The 22355-nt window shown below is 32.2% G+C and overlaps 1 protein-coding gene across 1 annotated transcript in view; it reads right to left on the reverse strand.

The window, feature by feature from the left end:
- Positions 1–22355, reverse strand: part of LOC145260588 (BTB/POZ domain-containing protein 7-like) — a 328060-nt gene that overhangs the window by 64272 nt on the left and 241433 nt on the right. Inside the window, exon 4 of the mRNA XM_080118864.1 lies at positions 4268–4476. Coding sequence (XP_079974990.1) covers positions 4268–4476 — 209 coding nt within the window. The remainder of the gene's footprint in view (positions 1–4267; positions 4477–22355) is intronic.

The raw sequence follows: 22355 nt of genomic DNA on the forward strand, positions 1-22355 counted from the left end.
AGGATGGATCAAAATTTTATCTTCTCCATATTGTATGAAGTATTCCCAAAGTTATGCCATTGAAATATTGACGATTTAAAAATTATCTGATTAGATTAAAATTTTGCATAATGATTACCGTTATCAAAGAGCATTCGTTTTAGACATGAAATCTGGAAAAATTCAAGTTGAAATACAGTCACAATTTCAACAAATGGTTAAACTTTTCAGTTAAGGTTACATAAGATGGAGGATTTCAATGGCTACAATATTGGCCAATTAACAAGTCTCTATGATGAACAGAATCACAGTTATCACCAAAAGTGTGAATGTTACCCTTTCTGTAACTGTGACTGAGATATGTATTCATTTTTTTTTGTGGGTTGTTATTCTCATTTTCCTAGCTGTTGTTGTTTCACCACATTTCAGCCAACTCATCCTCTGGCCTTCTTTAGGTGGTTAACCATGATGGGATAGGAATGTTGAGTCTTGTAACTGTATCCCCATTTAATCACTGCCTTCCATGGTTGTTGTCTCACGTTTTGGCCAACTAATCCTCTAGCCTGCTATCTTCAGACAATGCTAACCTAGAACTGTAGAGACTCAACACCTCCATCCACTGCGCCACAGTGGTAAAGGCATTATAAGAATAACATCCAAGATGAGAACAGTCATTTGAATAAGCCAAATAATATTCAGCATTCAGATCTATGATGAATTCTGTTGATTTGGTTCACTATGATTTCTGGTTTTATCCAAATCTGAAAGAAAACACTTAAGATCACACACACAAAATTATCAACTTTCACATTTTAGTAAACAGTGGTCGTTGGGACTTTCTTGATATGACAGCTGTCTGGGATGAGCAACGTTCTCAATGATTAGAGATATCAGTTTTAAACATAATTTTAAAATTTCTTAGCTGTGATGCCACGATGATGTTTGATCACTTCTGATAAGGTTGAGACAGAGTTTAATTTAAAAATAAGGTGGGGATATATGTGCGTATGTGTTAACAAAATAAGAACCAGTTTATTTTGAGAACAATTTTAATAATTTTGACTTATTTTCATCTTTGTTGATAGTTTCACAATAGTTTGACGTATGCAATCTCTAAGCTTACAATCATCTGCTGTAAGAATTGAACCTTCAACCACCAGAAAACTGTCAATTAGAACTGATTGTTAACTGATGCTTTTAATTATTATGCCATAAGTCCTCGTTCTAAGTTTGGAAAAATACCTCTGAAGAAGGTTGGATATTACATAGGCCAAGATATCGAGATGTAAATAGTACTCTGAATAATCCACTTTTGTTTGGTTTCTATTTTTAAAATGAGCATTTCATATATCCAAGAGTTAAATCCTATACTAAATTTGTTGTGCAATAAAAGAGGTGGAACCTGGCAAGAAGAAATTATGACTCTAAGCCACGAGTCTGGGCCATGAATCTCCGAATCATCTTGAGCTATGACCTGAAAAATTATTTCGATGTTCAAGTATTATATGCTGCTCAATAAGAATAATGGCAGAAAACAATCTGAGTATTAAATTTAATGATGACAGCATAGAAATACTTTATCTAAAAGAATTTAAATCTATATAATAATTGAACATAATTTTATCTGTTGGTCATGTACAAGTTTGGGTCGAAAAATCCTTTAGTGATGGCGCTTATCATAAGGAGACAAAACTATCTGGCGGAATTACAGAAAATGTGACATGAAGCACCCTTGGAATGTCAGAGGGGGTGAGAGAAATATAATATGACTACAAAAGAAGCTGCTCTTGGTAATAATATTACATATTTGAGTTTAAAAACTATTAGTCAAAACTCAAAATTTGGTATGAAAACTCTTTGACACAGAAGGAAATTAAGATGGAGGAGGACATTTAATACTACTAAAAACAATAAATTCTAACACAATCTTCCTTTAGGTGATTTTTTGACAAATTTGTTGATATTTATTACTTCCACCTAGCAACTAAAAAAAAACAACAAAAAAAACAAATATAAAAAGTATTTAATGTATAATTCTCCATCTATAAATTGTTTGTACTAGAAAGGTACTCCATACACTAATTGTCTTTGGAATTTCCTCCCTGCTCCACCGACTGTATAATACCTATTATTATTGAAAAATTAGGAAAATTAATTTTTCTTTGGTTTTGGAGCAGAAACAGAAGCATGTATTTTATTTTTGCCCTTAACCAGTAATTCAAGTCAGAAATTACTTTCTAGCAGTTTAATATCTGCAAAAGTACTATTAAATTTCAAAGTGTCAAAATATCGCACAGAAACAAGACATTTTAATCTTTTGATAATAGTTGTAAAAATTCCCCCTCCCCTTTCTGTTTTCTAAACTGATTTATACATTTTTCTTTTTCTTTTTTAAACTTCTCGCACGTTTTCTTTTATTCTTTAAGTGAGCAATGATTTTTTTTTTTCAGTTTCATTTTTAACTTCTATGATGTTTTTAACATCTGGGCTCATTTTGTTTTAAACATCCCACTCCTACTCCCAATAATGAACGTAAGAAAATTAAAAGGATAAAAAAAAAGGAAAGAAAAGGCAAAGATGTTATTTTTTTCTTTGAATCATCAGTAATAACTAGTTATTTCGCCCCCCCCCTTTTTTCTTTTTTTAACTTGTGCTAGTTTAGCTCTATCCTATTGAAATAAAGAAAATCCATTAGAAAAATATTGTGGAAAGCAAATAGCAAGTCAGACAACCCCACGATCTGAAATTAATGCAGAAAATCTACTCTAAATAAAAAGCTAATGGTTGGTGTCTTTTTTTTTTTAGATCATCAAAAATGATAATTATATGAAAAACTAGCATGCTGCCCACTTAAATATATTTTGATTAATGCAGATTTCGTATTTATTATTATATATTATATTGGACCCAATATATAGTAATGATTTAAAAAGTAAAAAAAAAATGACTTGTGCGCCAACATCGAGAATCAAAACCAAAACGTTTAACTTACAATTTATTTATTTTTTTGACATTAATGCCTAACCTATGAAGACATGTTTGCTGCAAGGCTAAAAATTAAAACACGAACCAATAGCTACTACGTTACGCATGTATATTTGTAATGCCGTTGTTCGACCATCACCTAACAAATTTCATTTCTTTAATTTTCACACTTTTGTACCGATTTCCCCCCCCCCGGCTAAAACCCAAATATAAAGTTTTGCATGGGGTTGAATACCCTATATATGAAGTTTCATGTTTGTAGACCAAAAACTGACAGAAGAGTTTAGTAGGCAAAATTTTTTAAACATATATATATACACTAGAACCCTGGGATATGGTGGCCCTAGGATACGCTTTTTTCAGGTTACAATGTGAAATACAATGTTTTTCCGGTCCCTGGTTATGTTATTTGCCCCGCCTTATTTATTTATGTTATTTGATTATATACATGTGTATTATACATCGCACTATATTTTGTTACTAATTTTAATGCTGCATCGCAGGGTTCTTCTGTACACATACATAAATATATATAGAAAAAGGTTTGTGTTTACTATAATCTTTTTACACAAATATTACACAAGTATAAATCATGTAGAATATCTGCATGAAAATAATAACATTGTAAGAGTTAACTAGAGATAATCATCCCATAAGAAAACTGAAAAAACTAATAAGGAATTAATTAAAATGTTTAAAAGAATATGCAAATTAGCTAGATCTTTTGCTAGTGAATGCAATACCACAACCCATATATAACAAAGTTTTATTTTCTTTTTAAATAAACAGAAAAAAGGTTTTTAATATGAATATCAATACGCACAAAAAAAAACAAATTCATAGGAGTATAGATTGCTGATGTAATTCTACGATTTTATGTGATGAACACAAACACTGGCGAAGCATAATTTTTTCTGTAATTTTTGATGGAAGATGTGCAGTAGTTGTTCATTTATGATCTCTCAACAGATGTGGACAAGTGTTTCGGCTAATTATTATTCTGCTGTACTAATGCAGTTAATGGAGTAACCAGTTATTCATGGTTGAGATATAATGTTCGTGAAGAAATAGATATAGTGTTGATCAAAATGAGTCTGAGAGCGAGGAAAGAGATCAGAATATCCTCACCCCGCTCCCTGTTAATTATCTGAACCTTTTCAGAATAAACTGATGCATGACATTCTGTTTTTATGCTTTGCTTTACATTGTAGAGGAGGGGGGAGGGGGGGAGGGAATCAAAGAGATATCCCCCTAAAAAAAAAAAAAGAAAAACAATGAAGCAAAAAGTGAATAAGGATTTTACCTGCAGGAAGTCTGAACAGATGGCTGCAATGAGGTAATCTTTGCTCATCTCACAGAAAAGTGGTGAGTGTAACAGCTGCAAGAACTCTTCCCTTAAGAAATGTAGTGCTTGCCTGTGGACCCATTGAGATCCATGTGGTTCTGAACTCCACGTTAAAATGGAGGTTAAGTTTTCAACAGTGATACTTTCTACTATGATGTCCTCACAACCTGCAAAGATACAAACCATATAGATAAATATTTGTATGCAACATGGAAAACAAAGCTTTGCCATGGTTTAATAGCAAAACATACAAATGACTAAATTAAAGAAAATAAATCAAAATCAATAAAAACAAATGTTATAATACTTTAATTTATCAGAACATAGGAAGAAGATTATTTAAATTCTAGAGCCAGTTTCAAACCTTTAGCTGATAAACCATTTTACTTTAAAAAAAATAATAAAAAAAACATATCTAAATGAATTAATGTAAAAAGAAAAATTCATTTGTTACAACTTTATTATCAAAACGATCTACTCTTAAGTAAATCAATAATCTATATATCTATACAAGTGAACGTGTCTGTGTCTACATTTCCCAACGCAATAACTCTCTCAATTTTAAGACTACAGACTCGAAATTTGATATACAGGGCACTGAGACTTGGGAAAATCTTTGATCGGTTTTCAGCCAAAAATGTGGCTGTTAAGGGGTCAAAGTTCAACGATTTGACCTTTGAGATCTCTACCAAACTCCTCCGCCACATTTGGGTCTAAACACTTGAAATTTTAGATATAGGTTCCTTGGACATGGATCTAACTTAATAACTTGATTTGAGCCCCAAAGAATAAATATTAAGGGGGTCATAATAGAGGTTAAAGATTTAAAAAAATTTGACCTCTGCGGTCTCTACCAAATTACTCAGACAATTTCTGGTCTAAACATTTGAAATTTTACATAAAGGGTATTCAGTGATAGGGCAAGCTTTTTCATCGGTTTGGGTCGAAAATTTGAGTTATCAATATATAAATGTATGTATGTATGTTTACATGTCTGCCTAAAACTTTCAACAGCGGCGACGGATTTTTACAAGATCAGTATCATTTTGAAGTTCGACCTTTCAGATGACAAATATCGAAAAATTGGCTAAAACATTAATATCTTCACCTTAAACTGGGCACTTTTCTATAAGGTTGGGGGGGGGGTCGCTTTTTTTTCGTCGATATTTTTGAAAGTCATCCTCTCCTTTCGATTGTCTAGCCTTAATTTAAAAAAATGTCACTTCCGGTTTGGTGGTGGTCGTAACAGCATAGACTTCAGGTTTTTTCCCCCGTTCTTTTCCTCCTTCGCGGTACTACCACTTTTTTTTTTTTTTTGCTCAACATACACATCCAAACACCCGGGCAATGCCGGGGTGAAATGCTAGTATACTATAATCTTGCAATATACTGTATATATGCTCACATGCAAAGGCCAAAAACCAGCTCTTTGCAGATCTTTTTGGGGTAATTCTAGCATTAACCATTTTTTTTTTTTTTTTGCTATGAGAGATAAATTCTGTACATTTTTGGGTGGATGGGTGGGTGGTAAGCTCTATTTTTTCGAGGGTAGGGAGCATTACATGCGGGGGGGGTTACAACTTTGTCAGTCAGATTTAAAGTTAGTGGTAAGTTTGTTTTTTTTAATTAACTGCCCTAAAAAGTTAGCATGTCCTAGAAATAGCAGACCATTTTATGTTAAATTTATATGCAAAACTGTTCCCCCACTCTTAATTCTAAAATAACTTTTTCTATTTATTTTTCATAATCGTCTATAGAATCTATTCTTTTTTTTTTTAATTTAGGAGTGAGCGGGAAGTTAGTTTAAAGTCCTAATCTATAAACTTCGGAAAATTTGTTGTTTCAATTATGGAATTCGAATAAAAACAATTTGAAAATTATACTCTTTTCTCCGGATCACATGAAAGACAGGTTTTGTTACAAAGAAATGTTATTTTACTGCATTGCATTTATGCTATCCAAGATTTGTTAGAATAAAACTGTGGAACACATTTCAAAAAACATAGTTAAAAGAAATGTCTCTTACAGCTATCAATGAATTGAGTATCCAATTGGCCAAACATAAATTATGCAATAGATACAGGTGTTAAGTAGTAATCAGTTCTCAGTGACAGTTGTTTGAGGTTTGAAAGTTCAATCCTCACTATAGGCAATAATAAGTAATTTTTTTTTTTTTTTTTAATGGCAAAACCATCTACTCACATGGATTAAATAAAGCTAAAAATTTCATATAGATTCCCGAGTTTGACAAAGATTCTAAGTTCAGTATCTAAGCTAAAAAACGAATGCCAACTCTAACTAAGAATTACTAAGTTATTCCCCTAAGTTGATTTTTCTTTTTAGATGTTTAAATAAAAAGGTTTCATATTACCAAATTGGATTAAGCCATTTTTTAAACTGTAGTGAAATGCATTAATTTATTGCTAATAACATGATACAACAATAACAATTGAAAACTGGTTAGCCAGAATCAAAAATCTGATTTGTCAGTTAAAATGTTATTTAGATTCAACTTTTAAAATCTGGCTGATATAATTTTATATAGCCGATAACGACCTCAAGCAATTTGTGGTAAAAAAATACTCGACTATTCATCAGCTGGACATCATCAGAAATAAACTAGTGCATAACAGTAAAAACGAAATTACTTTCATTCTTTCTGATATTGTTTTAAAAACAAAACTGAAACTAGATTCTTGATTACATTTTCTTTCTATTAACACAATTGCAAAAGTTTGTACATAAATTAGAGAGAAAAACGATTGAAGGGAGACAATGTGTTTAAAACTTAATGTAATTGAAGGGGGTTTTAATAGATGCTACGCACATTTGTTTTTAAATTTTAACTTTTTTTGTTTCGGTGTGTGTGTGTGTATATATATATATATATATATATATATATATATACACACAGGTTGTTCATAAAGTCTTTATTTGTATTTGCAATAGAAATAATCAGTAATCTAGTTCAGAATATATCCATCTAACACTTACTGTAGGCTAGTTTTTTGACCTTGATGTACTATATTTTTAATTTTATTTCTATTTTCATCCAGTGGCTTCATGCCCTGTCTAGAGCGATTTTCATAAAAATGGATTGGAAACTAAATCTATATATTTTGAGGGTTTATTGAAAATTTTACCAGCAATACAAAGAGTAATACAATTTTGCAGTTTATGGAAAACATTTGCCTGAAATCATTAGTTTAGCTTTCAAATCTTCTAATGAACTAAGTTTGATGGCATATACAACTTTCATATGTTCCCATGAAAAAAAAATTGGAGACAAATCTGGTGGACGTAGAGACAAATAAAATGGTCCGCTCTTCATCTATTAAGTAAAAGAATGTTTTATTTTCTTATCTAAAGATTGCTGCAAATTTTGTGGTGAAGAATTATTCAATTATATTTTATTAAATAAACAAACGTCTTTTTTTACATAGAGTGTGTGAGTTAGAATTGAATCTTATAATTGAGCTTTCTCTCAGCCCATCCTTGAGGTGCGTCACTATCATAGATAGCTTTTCACCCAGTGCACTAAAAGAAGATGGTCATTGTAAATCCTCAATGCCGGAAGTGACTTTATGATAGGAAGATTGAACCATTCTTGTCCTCATCCACACAAGTTCTCTGCACTAATCTTGAAACATCTTCCTTGGAAGAGAAATGAATAAAAGAGTTAAAAACATATTTAATTGCACCTTGGATTATACTTAGTTTTAAATTCAGTTTTAGAAAGACAGGATATTTTATGAGTCCTCATAGGATGAATGAAAAAGATAGAAATAAGAAAAGGGAGGGGGTAAGTAAAAAGAAACAAGAAAGAGGAAAAAGAAAAGTGTAAAAAGATGAATATAAAAAGAAAAGGAAAAAAGAAAAAAAAATATAAAAGAAAAAAAGCATATAAAAACGAAGTGCATTTAAAAAACACATCAAAAGTTAGAAGTGACCCAGTAAGCTAATAGATAAAACAGATAAATATACACAAGTTGGGAACATTGTACTTATCGAAAAAGATGCGAGCAATAAACATGGTGGTGGTAGTGGTGGGCACATGTGAATTGCTTTCACTGTCTAACATATGAAAAAAAAAAGGGGGGGGGATCACAATCATCTTTTTTTATATCCAGTTTAGCATCCATTTTACATGGCATATATTAATCGGCTTTTATCATCAAAGTTCTGCATAAATTTCCCTATATTGCCTATATTTAATCTTTCTTTGAGGTCGTCAGATCTCAGCTTTACATGTGTATTGTAGAATTCTCGTTTCATATCCTCAATCCTACTCACTGGTCAGAGAAAAAAGATAAGATCAAAAGATTGGATAATGATGGCATCCAAATTAAGAATTAGTTATATTTTTAAAGCTTTATCATGTTGAAACACTAATTCTCATCAGATCACCAAAGTTTAGCAATATTGAGTCTAGTCAGTATTTAGATGAGAGACAATTTAAGAATATCAGGTGTTGTAAATTTAGATATGGAAATGAATGTAAAATCATTTTCTCAAATACTTTTGAAGAAAAGTATGAATCTATATCCCCTTGCCTCTCTATGGATGAAATAGTGCGGTAAATAGGATACTTAAACAGTCTTAAGACAAGTAGCAGACAATGAAAGACTGAAATAACACTGATTCTTTTCTACTTATCCTTGCTTAGTTTATCTAGCCATTAGAATGAAGAAATGCTGAGTCAGCAACGTGGCTGTATATTCAGAGTATGCATTGTCTCAAAAAAGGACCCGTCCACATCTTAGCAGGAGCTGCTAGAAAGACCCTATCCTGCCTTGATAGAGTTCAAAATAGACCGTAGCCTACTAGGGGATGCTCTTTTCTCTTCCCTGCAACTTCTTTCTCACAGAAGAGACGTTGTGAGCCTCTCTCTGCTTTATCGTTAGTTTCATGGCAAGTGCTCGTCTGAACTCCAATCTATGATCCCCCCCTCCCCAAACTTTCATGAGAAACACTCATCTAACTGAAAACACTATCAATAATTTCCCCCACTCTTTATGCCTAAAACCTAAACAGATTCCATGAACAAAGCTTCTTTCTAAGAACTGCACACTTGTGGAATTCTCTTCCGTTTGCCTGCTTTTCAGCTGACTACAATATGGTCGTCTTCAAGTCCAATGTAAACAAGTTCTTGATGAGCCGTTCCCCTTAAATAATCCAATTTAACAAATTTCCACTACTAACGATTACACTCATTAACACTTATCCTCGAGCAGCCTCTGGGCCTTGATAAGTGGTGACTTCTATGTAAAAAAAAAAAGATGCTCCAGCAACACCTGACAACTCTGCAAGGCGTGCAGTTGTAGAATGTTAACTATTTTGGAAAAATCACCAAAGGAAAAAAAGGGGTGAAAAAATAAAAACACCACAAATAAATGTTACCATATCTGGATAAATGTATTTTAACTTATAGCAAGGTGTGTGTGTGTGTGTTTTTTTTTTTTTTTTTGGTTTTGTTTTTTTACTTAAAAATAAAGGTAGTGTAAAGCTTGGTGGTTTTGTTAGAGATTATAATTGCTTGAAATCTAAAATTAAACTACTGACAGAAACACAATAAATATCACTAATCATGCAAAAATGGAATGTTAGGTATATATGAGTAATTTAACTTGCCTTTGGTAAGATTTATTTGTTGTGCATTTATTTGTTTCCCTCCCTTTTCTGCTTTGTTAGCTATTCTGGAAAATCACTGAGATAATATATGCTAAATTGATGCAGAAGAAAATCCTGACCATTTTTTCTTTTTTTTTTCTTTGACTATCAGGATCACCACTTATGAAGACAAAGAGCATAAGGGTTAATAAGACTGAAATTATTGTCACTTGAAAGATGAGGAACACTATCAGAGTACTAACATTGATCAATGATATGGACTGTGTTTATGAGGCAGTTCATAACAAGAATTTGTTTACATTGGATTTTAAGATGACTAAGTTGCAATTAGTAGGGAAGCAGTCCTACAGTAATCTGTTACACAAACAAAAGTACCTTACAAATAAACTATCCATGGAATTCCGTCTAATACTAGACAGATGGAATAAAAAGAAAAGGTTTTTATAGTGTTAGAGAAACAAGTTCTTACTGGAATGGAATTAATATATCAATCTCTCTATATATATTTAACATCACTTTTCTTTTATTATGAAGTGGGATGGGGACAAACGTTTTCTGATATTTTGCAAGCTCACTCTACAGTTTTCACGGTTTAGTATCTTTAAGTTCTACTCTGTATGGTCTTCTCCAATCACATTGTTTTTGTGGAAATCACTCCGGACAAAATATGAAACCACTTGATCTAACAAGAACGAAAGATGGTTATTGCAAAGGCAAAAGATGTCTATTGGTCTTAATCTTAAAAAGACCAAAGAGGAAAACAGTCAACAGGAAAATAGTTCCACAAGTCTGCAGTTCTTGAGAAAAGCTACTAAAACAAGAAGTTGTGTTATAATGAGGTATAAAAGCAGCAAATTAATGGAGACCAACAAGTAAAACGAACTGAAACAAAGGAAGCAGGGAATAGATTAGACAATTCTGAAAAACACATGCGAGAATAGTATTTAAAAAAAGACTGAGATTACCAACATAACGTCTCTAAGAGAGGGTTCAAAGAAGAATGAGGCCAATATATTACAATGCTTCTGCACCTTATTAAGAGCTCTCAAATGGGGCAAACATTCACCGGTTTAAATATTACAATACTCCACATATGGTTCGGTAGTAGATTTATAGTGATAGAAAATAGACCCAGGTGTAACAAAAGTGTTTGATGCGATAGAGAGAACTTATTTTACGAAAAACAGAAAGAGCAATGGATCTAATCTCTAAGTTTTCAAGCTTTTCTTGATTGACCAATCTTTATGAATATTTTACAGTGTTTATAGTCATCAGTTATACAATAAGACAAATAAAGATAAAACTCAAGATGGTGGCCAGCAACATGATTCACATATGGAGTTCAAATAATTACACTGAAATGGCAACAGCAGAAATATCCACAATATCCTGTCTGGCTATTCCATATTTACTTCTCTCTTCAGTGCTTATATTACGGTATTCTTTTGTTGTGAACCTAGGTTCATCTCAACATCACACAAACTCCACAAGTTTATGTAAGATTTATTAAAGAGAAAGAAGAGTCACAAGACAAACAGAAATCAAACACTAACTACACCGGTCATTGCGTGCACGAGAGAGAAAGTATACATATGGCTGGGGCATGCACTATTTGAGTAATATTGTGTGCCCATCTCTACCCTCAATGGATCTAGATTAGGATTAGCAATTTTCACATCTACTCTGCTTAACTGTGTCATCGGAAAGAAAGGATTTTTTTTGCCGGAAGTCACATGATTTCACCTACTTCCGTTTTACTGGGATCACCTGTTGATGCTTTCCATTCAAACTCACAGCTTTGGTTATGTAACACTTAATACTTTTAAAGTTCCTTTTTATTCCAAACATTTAAATTTTTTATTGGAATCATATCTTCATTATATTAGTGCAGTCCAGATTCATTAATTTTTAAATCGGCTATACCTGTCTACATGTTGATATTCAGTTTTTATGCTTTCCAGTCTTAGCAGAACTCGTTCCGATCTGCTCAGCACGTAATAACATTCCATGAACTTCCCATCAATGAAAAATGTTGCGATAAGATAGCTTTCCTAGCAGATACAATATGGTTCTCTTAAAATTCAATTTCCATAAACAGTTGTAAAAACCATCCTCATAAGTCATTAACGTTTATCTTCGAATGGCTCTTAACCCTGACTAACATGGCTATCCAGCGTTGCCTGGGCACATAGAGAATTAAATGGAAAAGTTAAAAAATGTGTGCAGCATCTTCCTTTTAAAACTTGCCTCTCTTTCTACCCTTTCTATCGCCTTTCCTCTCCTCTCTTGATGACATAAAGGATCATATTTTCATACATTAAAAAATATCACATTTTCAAATGTCAAGACGAAAAATAGCATTTCACACTAAACATCAATCGAAATTTTATTTTATTTTAATTATTCTAAATGCCCCCCCCTTCCCAACTAATTTTAACTGCCAAATCAATAATCTTACACAAAATAAAGATTTTTTTTTCGTCTGTTTATCAGTTACATTTTTAAAAAACGTAATAAATAATTTGCGGACTTTGTCTCATTTTGAAATATCAAAGACTTTCAATACTTTTAGAAATGAAGAATATTGCATAAATTATAAATTCTCAACAAATAAAGCTGCAAATTTGAAACATTATCTGCTACCAACTAACCTATTTAAACTTCTTACAAATAGAGCTTAAAACATTACTATAACAAATAGCTTTGGCATGACGTCATAGTTTATTATTTACGTCATGTTTCAAAACATGAATTCAAACGATGATAAAAATAAATGAATGGGTCAACATTATCAATATTGTTGGAAATTATTTTAATAGTTCAAAACAATTTATTTTGCTTTAACTATGTATTGGCGTTCAAAACAATATTTAATATTTAGTATACAATAAGAAATGCAAATAAAAATTCTATGAGAAAAACCTGACAAGAAAAAATATTTGTCTAAATTTACAGTAGTTGCCAGCATAGTAATCTTTTGCTTGCGTATGATAGCAGGCCTTTTGCAGGAAATAGAATTTGGGCCTGTAAACCTCATTAATTCTAGTGTTACAAAAGAATCCCATATTCTGTCATGTCATTGATGAAAAAATATATCAATTTCATGGGTGTATCTTGTGTAGTTTCTGATTTTGGGTGGGGAAACACACACACCGACACCTACTCTTTACATAATACATAAGTGGTGACTCCTAAAAAAAAAAAAAAAAAAAAATCAAACATATTGACGTGTTGTTACTTTCATCTCTTTCTGGAGATGATTCTTCAGTACAAGAATATCTCTTGCCTCTTGTCAGCCGGTCTTATTTTTGATTCACTGCAGGGAGTGATTCTAGAAATAGAGCCAAGTCATAAATGTGTTAATTCATAATTGACAAGTTAGAGAATTGGGATTCTAAAACGGCCATTCATTCGCATCCATGATAACAAATTCAAGCAAAGATATGCGTCAACATCACAATACAAAACATCTGGAATATTTGAAATTCTCAGGAATCTGCGATATCACAAACCAACCAAACCACAATACAAGACGCACCAAAAATATCTATCTTACTAAAAGTTCGCCATAATATTTTGTACTATGTATCTAGCTAATATTTCGTACTATGTATCTAGCTAATATTTCGTACTATGTATCTAGCTAATATTTCGTACTATGTATCTAGCTAATATTTCGTACTATGTATCTAGCTAATATTTCGTACTATGTATCTAGCTAAAAGACAAACAAGTTATATTCCTTTTTCAATGTTCAAAGAGGGAAATAGCCAATAACAAAAAAATAAATTCAAAGGAGATGAATTTCCCAACCTGGGGGGGGGGCATATACCTCTCGTGTGGGTGGAAAGGGCAGTGTAAAATCAAACTAAAAGCAACTTAGATGATGTTCTAGTGATAAATTGTAAAACGCATTTAAAATAATTTGAAAAATGTTTAATTAATGTAATCTTCGTTAAACAAAAACAAAAAAAAACAAAATGCAGGTAAATGTACAAAAAAGTTAAGCATTGGATTAATAGCTGACGACAGATCAATTTTTCAGATTTTTTTTTTTGTGTGTGTGTGGGAGGGGGGGGGGGCTTGGTTTAAAAGCCTTCAACTTTCCTAAACAAATACAATCAAAATTAAGAGAAAGATATTGCGTGTGAAAGGGGGGGAGCAAACAAACAAAAATATAATATTTTGATGAAACAAAAGTCAAGATTTTAGCCTCAACAGCAAAATTAATATTTTCAGTTTTCAGAGATAACTATCATAAGAGGGGAAAGAAAGACAGGGAGAAAGAGAAAAAGAGGAAAAAAGAAAGATAAAGAGAAAAACAGAAATAAAATTCAGCCAAATAGTGAGGAAAAACTAACAATTGGATAGAAATAAATATTTTCCTATTAAAAAAAAAAGTGGATTTTGACTAAAAAGTGGACAACTCACATTCATTGGATGTTCTGGGGATTTAAATAGAAATCTGCCTTTCCTGGACTAACATAAGCAAATTCTGCAAGAACTCACATCCCTAAATCGATTTATTGGAAAAAAAACGCAACAACTGAAAGTATTAAAAAATAAATAGAAAATCATTTCTGGCTTTGAAATTCTTACTTAAATTTTGACGTTATTCGAATGAAAATTGTTATAATTAGATATTAAAGAGGATTACTGCAACACCAATTAATTTTATAACAATTTGACTCAATGTTTTCATGATCAATGAACTTAAAAAAAAAAAAAATAATAATTAAGTTAAAAATTGGACTCCCAGACAACGCTGATAGATACAAATTTTTATTTTTATTATTTTTTTTTTTTTGCTGGACTCCATTATTGTTACTAACATTTCTAGCTTTTTATAATCATTTTGAATGAATTTCTTCTCTTCGAGATAAGATATTCAATTACGTTGATTGGCAAAAAACAAATACTGCTGACATATCAAATATCCTTTGCAAACAATTGTTATCAACACCTGCCTAGTTAGTGTTTTGTTACCGGCCGTGTTAACTGCATCTATTTGTAATCTTGCCGTTTCAAAACAAAGGATTTTGCAAGCTAAGTAAGCAGCGCTAGAAAGATTTCGGTATGTCTAATATACCCCCACTCATCTATTTTGCCATTAATTCAAAATTATTTCTCATGTAATACACAAGAAAATACAGTAAATTTTTATTGCATTATTTTTTGCTACGAAATGAAAGTGACCGAAATTCCGGAAATAACTTAACCATATTAGAAAAACATTATCTTTTGAGGTAAAACGTTTATTTAATGAAGATGCTTGATAGACTAAACGTGCAAAGAATTTGTTCTTAGATCTGATGTCAAAATGTCTATTTTTTGTATTGAACATAAACGATAAAATAAAATATATTGAAAGGATTTCATGGTTAATTCTGTGAAAAAGCTTCAAACTTTCCCGCCTTTCATTTTTTGATGAAACCGAGTAAAGTTTATTACTTATTGTTTTACTTATGAGTGGTTCTTAATCATATTCGATAATATTTAGAGATTTGAAAGATTTAACTAAAAAACAGCAGAAAAAGGTTAAAAGAGCATATACACAAAAAATTTTTTTTGTTGCATTCACTCTAGGTAGGTTGAGCCGACTTCCTCCAAAAGAGGAAAAGCCAAGGGAATATTAAATTCACAGGCGGCCCTTGGTCGTCTGTAAAAGTTTCAAATGAGAAAATTAAACAGTATTTAATCCACTAACTATTTATCAAATTAATTGACCCTTTTTATCAAATTGATTGACCCTTAAACAGCATTAATTAACATTTTGTTAATTCATCAAATTAATTTTTAAACACAATTCATTAAATATTTATATACATATAAGTACACGTTGGTCTTTATTAAACAGCATAATTTTCTGCTTGAAATCTTCCTCATCTTGGTTGTTATCGAGTGTGGTCAGGAATACGGTTTTGAACACAACCATTTATTGGTACATTGCTCAAATTCCATTCTGCAGGCCTTCGACATTCCTTCAATTAACTTTTTAAATCATGTTGCTGATTTTGCTTAGAATTGAATTCTGGATATGATGATAACCAGCACTCCTTAACCAACAAGGTTGCCAGTCATCTTGGCCACGTATTTCAAAGAACAAAAAAAATATGAAGTAGTCTGACAACATCTTTATTGAACTATAAAACAAAAGCAAAGCCATGGAGACAGACGGGAAAATAATCTGGAAATCATGTTTGCAAATCTTCAAGTTTGAATACCGTAGATTCCATAGCATCCCTTTCGCTATCAATGTTGGCAACCTTCACGTAGTCCCTCCTATAAGTAATTCTAGAAAAAATTGGGGAAACCAATAGCAACAAGAGTATTTAGCCGGTCAAAAGTTCCATCATGCCAATTCATGCTAATTTTCATTGTTTTTTGGAGTTAAGGAATTATACAAAGAGTATTAATAAAGCAAGTTATCTTGATAAGTCCCTATTTACTTGCCTCCCTACAAGGAAAGAGTGAGACATAAGGTCAAGTTTTAATGTGGATAAAATTCAGCTCCCCAAAAAAGGGGCGGTCTGAATTGGGACAAAAATAAAAATTGCTTCAGTCTAAAAAAAAATTTTTGTTTGCTAACTGAGGATAAAAAAGAATAAGTGTAGTATCAGACAAATCTTAGCCAAAAGGTCGAAAGACGACAAAACTTCAGTTAGCTTCATTTTCATTGGCTGCAGCTAACGAAAGTTCTCATATTCAAAGAACCAAACTTTATCTGCCAAATGATGATTTTATTGCAATGTCAAAATCTTCCAATTATGCAAAGAATTGCATCAAAACTATCAAAATATGCAAAGACAAAGACATGGACTATCCGTTTTCAAGTTGGGGTCGAGGTAGCTGCTGGAGTCGGGTTAGGGTGTGAAAGTACTCAGAATTAGCAATAAGGGCTGCATATCACTGAAGACCATCCTTGATATACTCGAAGGAATGTAGTTTAGAACATTGGATGATTGTTGAAAGTTTATGGAACGAGGCAAGTGGGAGGGGTGCTATAAACAAATTTGTCTCAAAAGTTAGTTCATGTCTAACAAACACTCGGTGTTCTGGGCAGTTTGGAAAGAGAAAAATATTTTTAAGCGTGTTAAATATCAAATATAAAGTTATCAAAAAGAAAAACAAAACAATTTTTTTTTTTTTTCACCATTTAAAACAGAAACGTGAAAGCAATAGAATCACTGCATATACACAAAAGAAGGTTGGACTGAGAAAAGAACAATATTTGCAGTCATTTTTGTTGCATGGTGTTTGATAACGTCAATGGTGTTCATATATTTTCATTTTGTCAATCTTTTTCAATTTCTTTATTCGAGAAGTAAAACTTCGTCCCTTGCGGTTAAGAATTTTTTTTTTTTTTTTTTTTTTTATTTCAAGAGCTAAACTACCAAATGTGCAATCAAATTTTTTCCGTGCCAATGTTTTTCAATTTCTTTATTCCAGAAGTAAAACTACTTCTGAAGAGCTAAAATACTCATATGCAGTCGATTATTATTTTTTTTTTTTTGTATCCCAACTTCCTACAATTATGTGAAAAGTTGATGTTAAGAGAGGCAATTTTTATACAGGTGATTTTAAACCCAATTTCGGAGTTGGATTCTTTTGAGCAAACTTCCAACCGCTGGTTAAAAGAAAACTCATTGTCATGAATGTGAAAAATAAAAATATTTATTATAATTTGTCAGGATTAGTAATGTAGAGAACTCAAATTAATTCTTGGAGCATATGTAGTGTTGCTAAGAATGACCATGTATTACCTTAGTAATAATGCACATACCAAAAAGGAAAGAAAGTAAAAAAATAATTGTGCTGGACAAAGATATTTCATTTAATAATAATTTGCATATGACAAACTATATCAGCAGCAACCATGACAGGTCTATGTAGATGACATATATAAATACATTGCCCCATTCAATAAAATGTACAAGTTATTGATAAGAAGGTAAAGGATATATATGCTAAACACACAACAAAAGCTTTTCTTCATGGAGTCTATGCACAACGGCAAGTTTTATCTGCAGGATGGTAGGCCAGTTAGCAAGAATTTTGGTCTTAAATTTTGATCATGTGTTGGCATGACAGATGCTGCAAGACTCCATGCTTATCGAGCAAATTTTGTGGATCTACCTTTAGTTACCAAGGGGTTCCAGACCCAAGATGAATAACTCTAATCTATAAATTAATTTATCCTCAAAGGGAGATACCTGATTGTTGGATAACTTCCTTACAATAGAATAAACGTTTAACAAAACATAATTTTTAAATGTAAGGGAAGAAACTTAGTGTTTTCTGATATTTTAGATTTTCAAAGTCTACATCATCAAAGACCAATATTCTTTAAATGAGAGCTTGTAATTACACTGTTTATATAGTTGGGTAGTTATCCTCATCTGAATTAACATTGTAGCTGTTAACTAATGTTATTGCAATGGTGTTCATCTGGGCCAAGTTGAGACAATTTCTTCCCTGGTCTGCACCATATCCCAAACAATGATGGTTCTGAACAAGATCATACAAGATGGCTAACCAATTGCAAGTCCACCATCAAAGGTTGACCACCTGTGGACCCGAGAGATTAGTCAAGTCTTCCTTCATTATTGTAGTCTAGGTCCTCTAGGGAGAAAATCTAGAATTGATAAAAAATTCCTCTATCTTTCACAGCTCCTATGACGATTGTTGACAAAAGGATGCTTTAAAAGAGAAAAGATAGCAGAAAATTCCAAGAGGCACACAGAAAACTAGCAATTACTTTTGGTCCTTCCATCCTTGTGTAAGTTTGATAATCTGTGGCATATGGAAATATTTCAACAAGGTAGAATTGAGGAGGCTGCCTTCAAAAAACTTCTATTAATTTTTATTAAAACATAAATAGCTTAATTAGATATATCAAACAACCCACAATGATTTAATTAATATAAACTGTGCATTATTTGTAGAGAACATGACCCACTCTCTTAAAGTTAAACCTGTACAGATAAGAGAAAGCTGAGATTTCTTTGGAATTTTCCTTCTCCTTGACTAGTTGCTCTACTAAAGGTTGAAGATGTAGTCTACCATACTATTTCAACCATGAGAGGAGTAGAAATAGATTGATACTTTTATCAAATGTACCACTACAAGGTGACTCAACTGCACCACTAGAAGTATTTTTTCTTTCTTTTACAAGAGAATAACTTATTTGCTGATATCACATTTCATTACATTATTACACAGCACTTTCCACTTAAGAAACGTCAGTCATATCCTGGGAGTAACATAGAAAGACAGAGTGCTCAACACTGAGGTCTTGTCGTGGGCAGATGTACTTAGCACAACCACGTTACTCCAATATCACAGACTATGTTGGTTGGGTCACGTTCAGTTAGTCACATCCCCAAAGATCTCTTGTATGAGGCTGGCTTCTAAAAAAAATCCATGGGATGACAACAGTTGTACAACTGCGATGCCATGATGCATAAGATAACGGCTGTGTGTATCAACACAAACTCTTGGGTGAACCTGACAACCAACCGATCTAAATGGAGAAGAATCCTGACCACAGACCTCAAGTCAGGGGAGGAGAAGCTGATACAAATTGTCAGAGGTGTGGTCATGCAGAAAGCTAAGCGTCATCTTCAGCAGACAGAGACAGAGCATGCATGCGATCTCTGATAAAGAGACTGTCACTATTGCATCACCCATTGCAATCATAGATATCTATGCTTCAGTCAAAAAGACTGAGTCAACAGTTACCAATATTACACAAATAAATTGAGAAAAATGTATACATTAATACATTTCTTTTACATCTTAACTTATTCTTTATAATCAAATCTTAGACGTTGCAGGATGAAGTCATAAAAGACATGGCATTGAACATCCGTGCAACCTTTTGAGGCTTGTTCCTACAAGTGGCTATAATCAGTGTATAATCCAGTGTCTTATATGAATCAAAGTATTACAATCCATATGAGATTACCAGAACTTAAAGGCAGCATGTAGAGACCATAGTCTGTACCAATAAAGATTACACTATATACGAGCAAAAATATTTCATCTTTTCTTCATCAACCCAATAAGTAATGAATAAAATTAAAAAAATAGACTTCTATATATATAAAAGCGAAAATGTATGTATGTATGTTTCGATGTCTGCTAAAAACTTTCGACAGACGCGACAAAAATTCACAAACTCGGTATCACATCAAAGCTCTATCCTTTGTTCGAAAAATATCGAAAAATTGGCCCAAAAAGTTAACTTTTTCACCCCGAAATCGACAATTTTCGATGGGGAGGGGGGGGGCAGCAAAAACGGTCCTCTCGTGACAATGACCGATTCTACGCATGCGTCAGATGACGTCGTGACTCGATTTACTTTAAATAGTTGAAAAACTGAACAAATTTCATGTACGTCGCGTTAGCTCAGTTGGTTAAGGCCTTGGTTCATTATCTAAACGTTTTGGGTTTGAATCGTGGTGTGAAATGTTTTTTTTTTTCGATTTTTTAAATTTAAATATTGAACCAGTGTTATTTAAGCCATTTTTCATGTAACGTTCGTTTTTCTGCTTTTTTTTATATTTTTACTTTGCTTATTCTTAGCAACACCCAAAAACACCCGGGTACCCACCGATTTTTTTAATTTTAATATCGAAACAGGCTTATTTAAGTCATTTTTCATGTGTTCGGTTTCTGTTTTCATTGTTCGTTTGCCTTACGTTAGTTTTTTTTATTGTTTGATCGCAGCGTAGCGGGGAAAACAGAAACTGGTTTCCGTAACTTGACGTTGTCGCACCTGCTAATTTCGGTTTATAGACGTCAACACACTTATCAATTCATCTGTTCTCGTCGTCGAGATGGTTAGGTCGCAGAGTTTTTTTTTTCCATTTCCTTTCCACCTCCGCGTCAAATGTTCGGGGTTCAAGCCTACCTTTATACTAAAACTATTTTTTTTTCTTTTACACCTCCAAACAACCGCCCAAAGTTTTTTGTTTTTTTTAACAGGGTTGTTTTAATCTACCCCCCCCCCCCCACCACACACCTCCAAACACCCGGGCAACGCCGGGTACCCCGCTAGTATGTTCATAAAATCAAAATTAAAAATTCAAAGAAATAAAAGTGCGAAATAGTTCATATTCGATAATCTGTAAACAACAATTAATAAAACAGCACACATTTTTTATATCAAACGCACTAAAGTGAAATTCTTGACTTAACCTGTCCAATTATAACATGTTCTAGTTCGTATTTCTATAAAATCTGTCCTCTCAATAATTGATGACTATAATTTTTAGCCACCATTCAATGTTGATTTTATAGATGAAAAAGTATAAACTAAAAAGTTTTATAAATATTAAAACTGATGATATAAATCATGTTTTGCATTTTTTTAATGGGGGTACAAGATATTCCGTGTTTACTATTCTGTACTTTTGCATCAGAATATTTAGCAAATGTTCACTGAATTATTATTTTTTAATTCTTAAGTACGACATACATAAATTAACTCAAACTCAAATCATTTTCATCCTTTGATAAATCGAAATTAAACTTATTGAGTAAAATATTAAGTTAACTCAATAATTCAATAAAAAAAAAAAATTCCATGATTTAATATGAAAATTGTAACACCTCATTGCAAGTTAGCTTTTAAGTTTATATTCATCCAGAAGGTTAGACACAAGGTCAAGTGTGGTTTTGAAAAGTCAGCACACTAAGATAAGTACATTCTGGCCTAAAAAATATTCTTGAGCAGCCCCTTAAGCATTCTTTGATAGGGGCACTTCAGACAATTAGCAATAAACTAATCTCTTCTGAGAGAAAAGATGTGTAGACTTCATAGAACTGAACAAAACCATTTTTAAGCATGACTGCAATAAAACCATTGTTGGACTGATTGTCAAGGAAGTATTTCCGACTGATACGAACACCTGTTCAAGCTGTATCAGGTAAATATTTCAGCTTATTGCTTTATATTTTTATAATAGTAACACTAACTGATTATTTTTTGCTTATTTATTGAATCACCAGAAACACAGTGGGTATGTTTATATATATATATATATATATATATATATATATATATATATATATATATATATATAGTAGTGATTTCAAAATACATTTTGCTCTCCAACAGTATTTGCTACCATAAGAACAGATGGATATCAAAACTTTAAAAATTAACGTAGCTAAATGTATATTTGCACATGCATAGAAGATATATATGTAGTAGACTGACGTCTGCCAAGTCCCAATTTTGACCCTTATTAGCTATTTTTACCGGCTAAAAAAACAAATTAAATTTATTCCACATCCCCTGTAAATCAAATTTCAAGTCTTGACCAAAAATTGACAGTAGTTTAGTAGGAACCATTTCACACACAAACGTTGATAAGATTACTATAATATATATATATATATATATATA

The sequence above is a fragment of the Euprymna scolopes genome, chromosome 36 (assembly GCF_053919585.1).
Source record: "Euprymna scolopes isolate OS-2025 chromosome 36, ASM5391958v1, whole genome shotgun sequence".
Lineage (NCBI taxonomy): Eukaryota > Metazoa > Mollusca > Cephalopoda > Sepiida > Sepiolidae > Euprymna > Euprymna scolopes.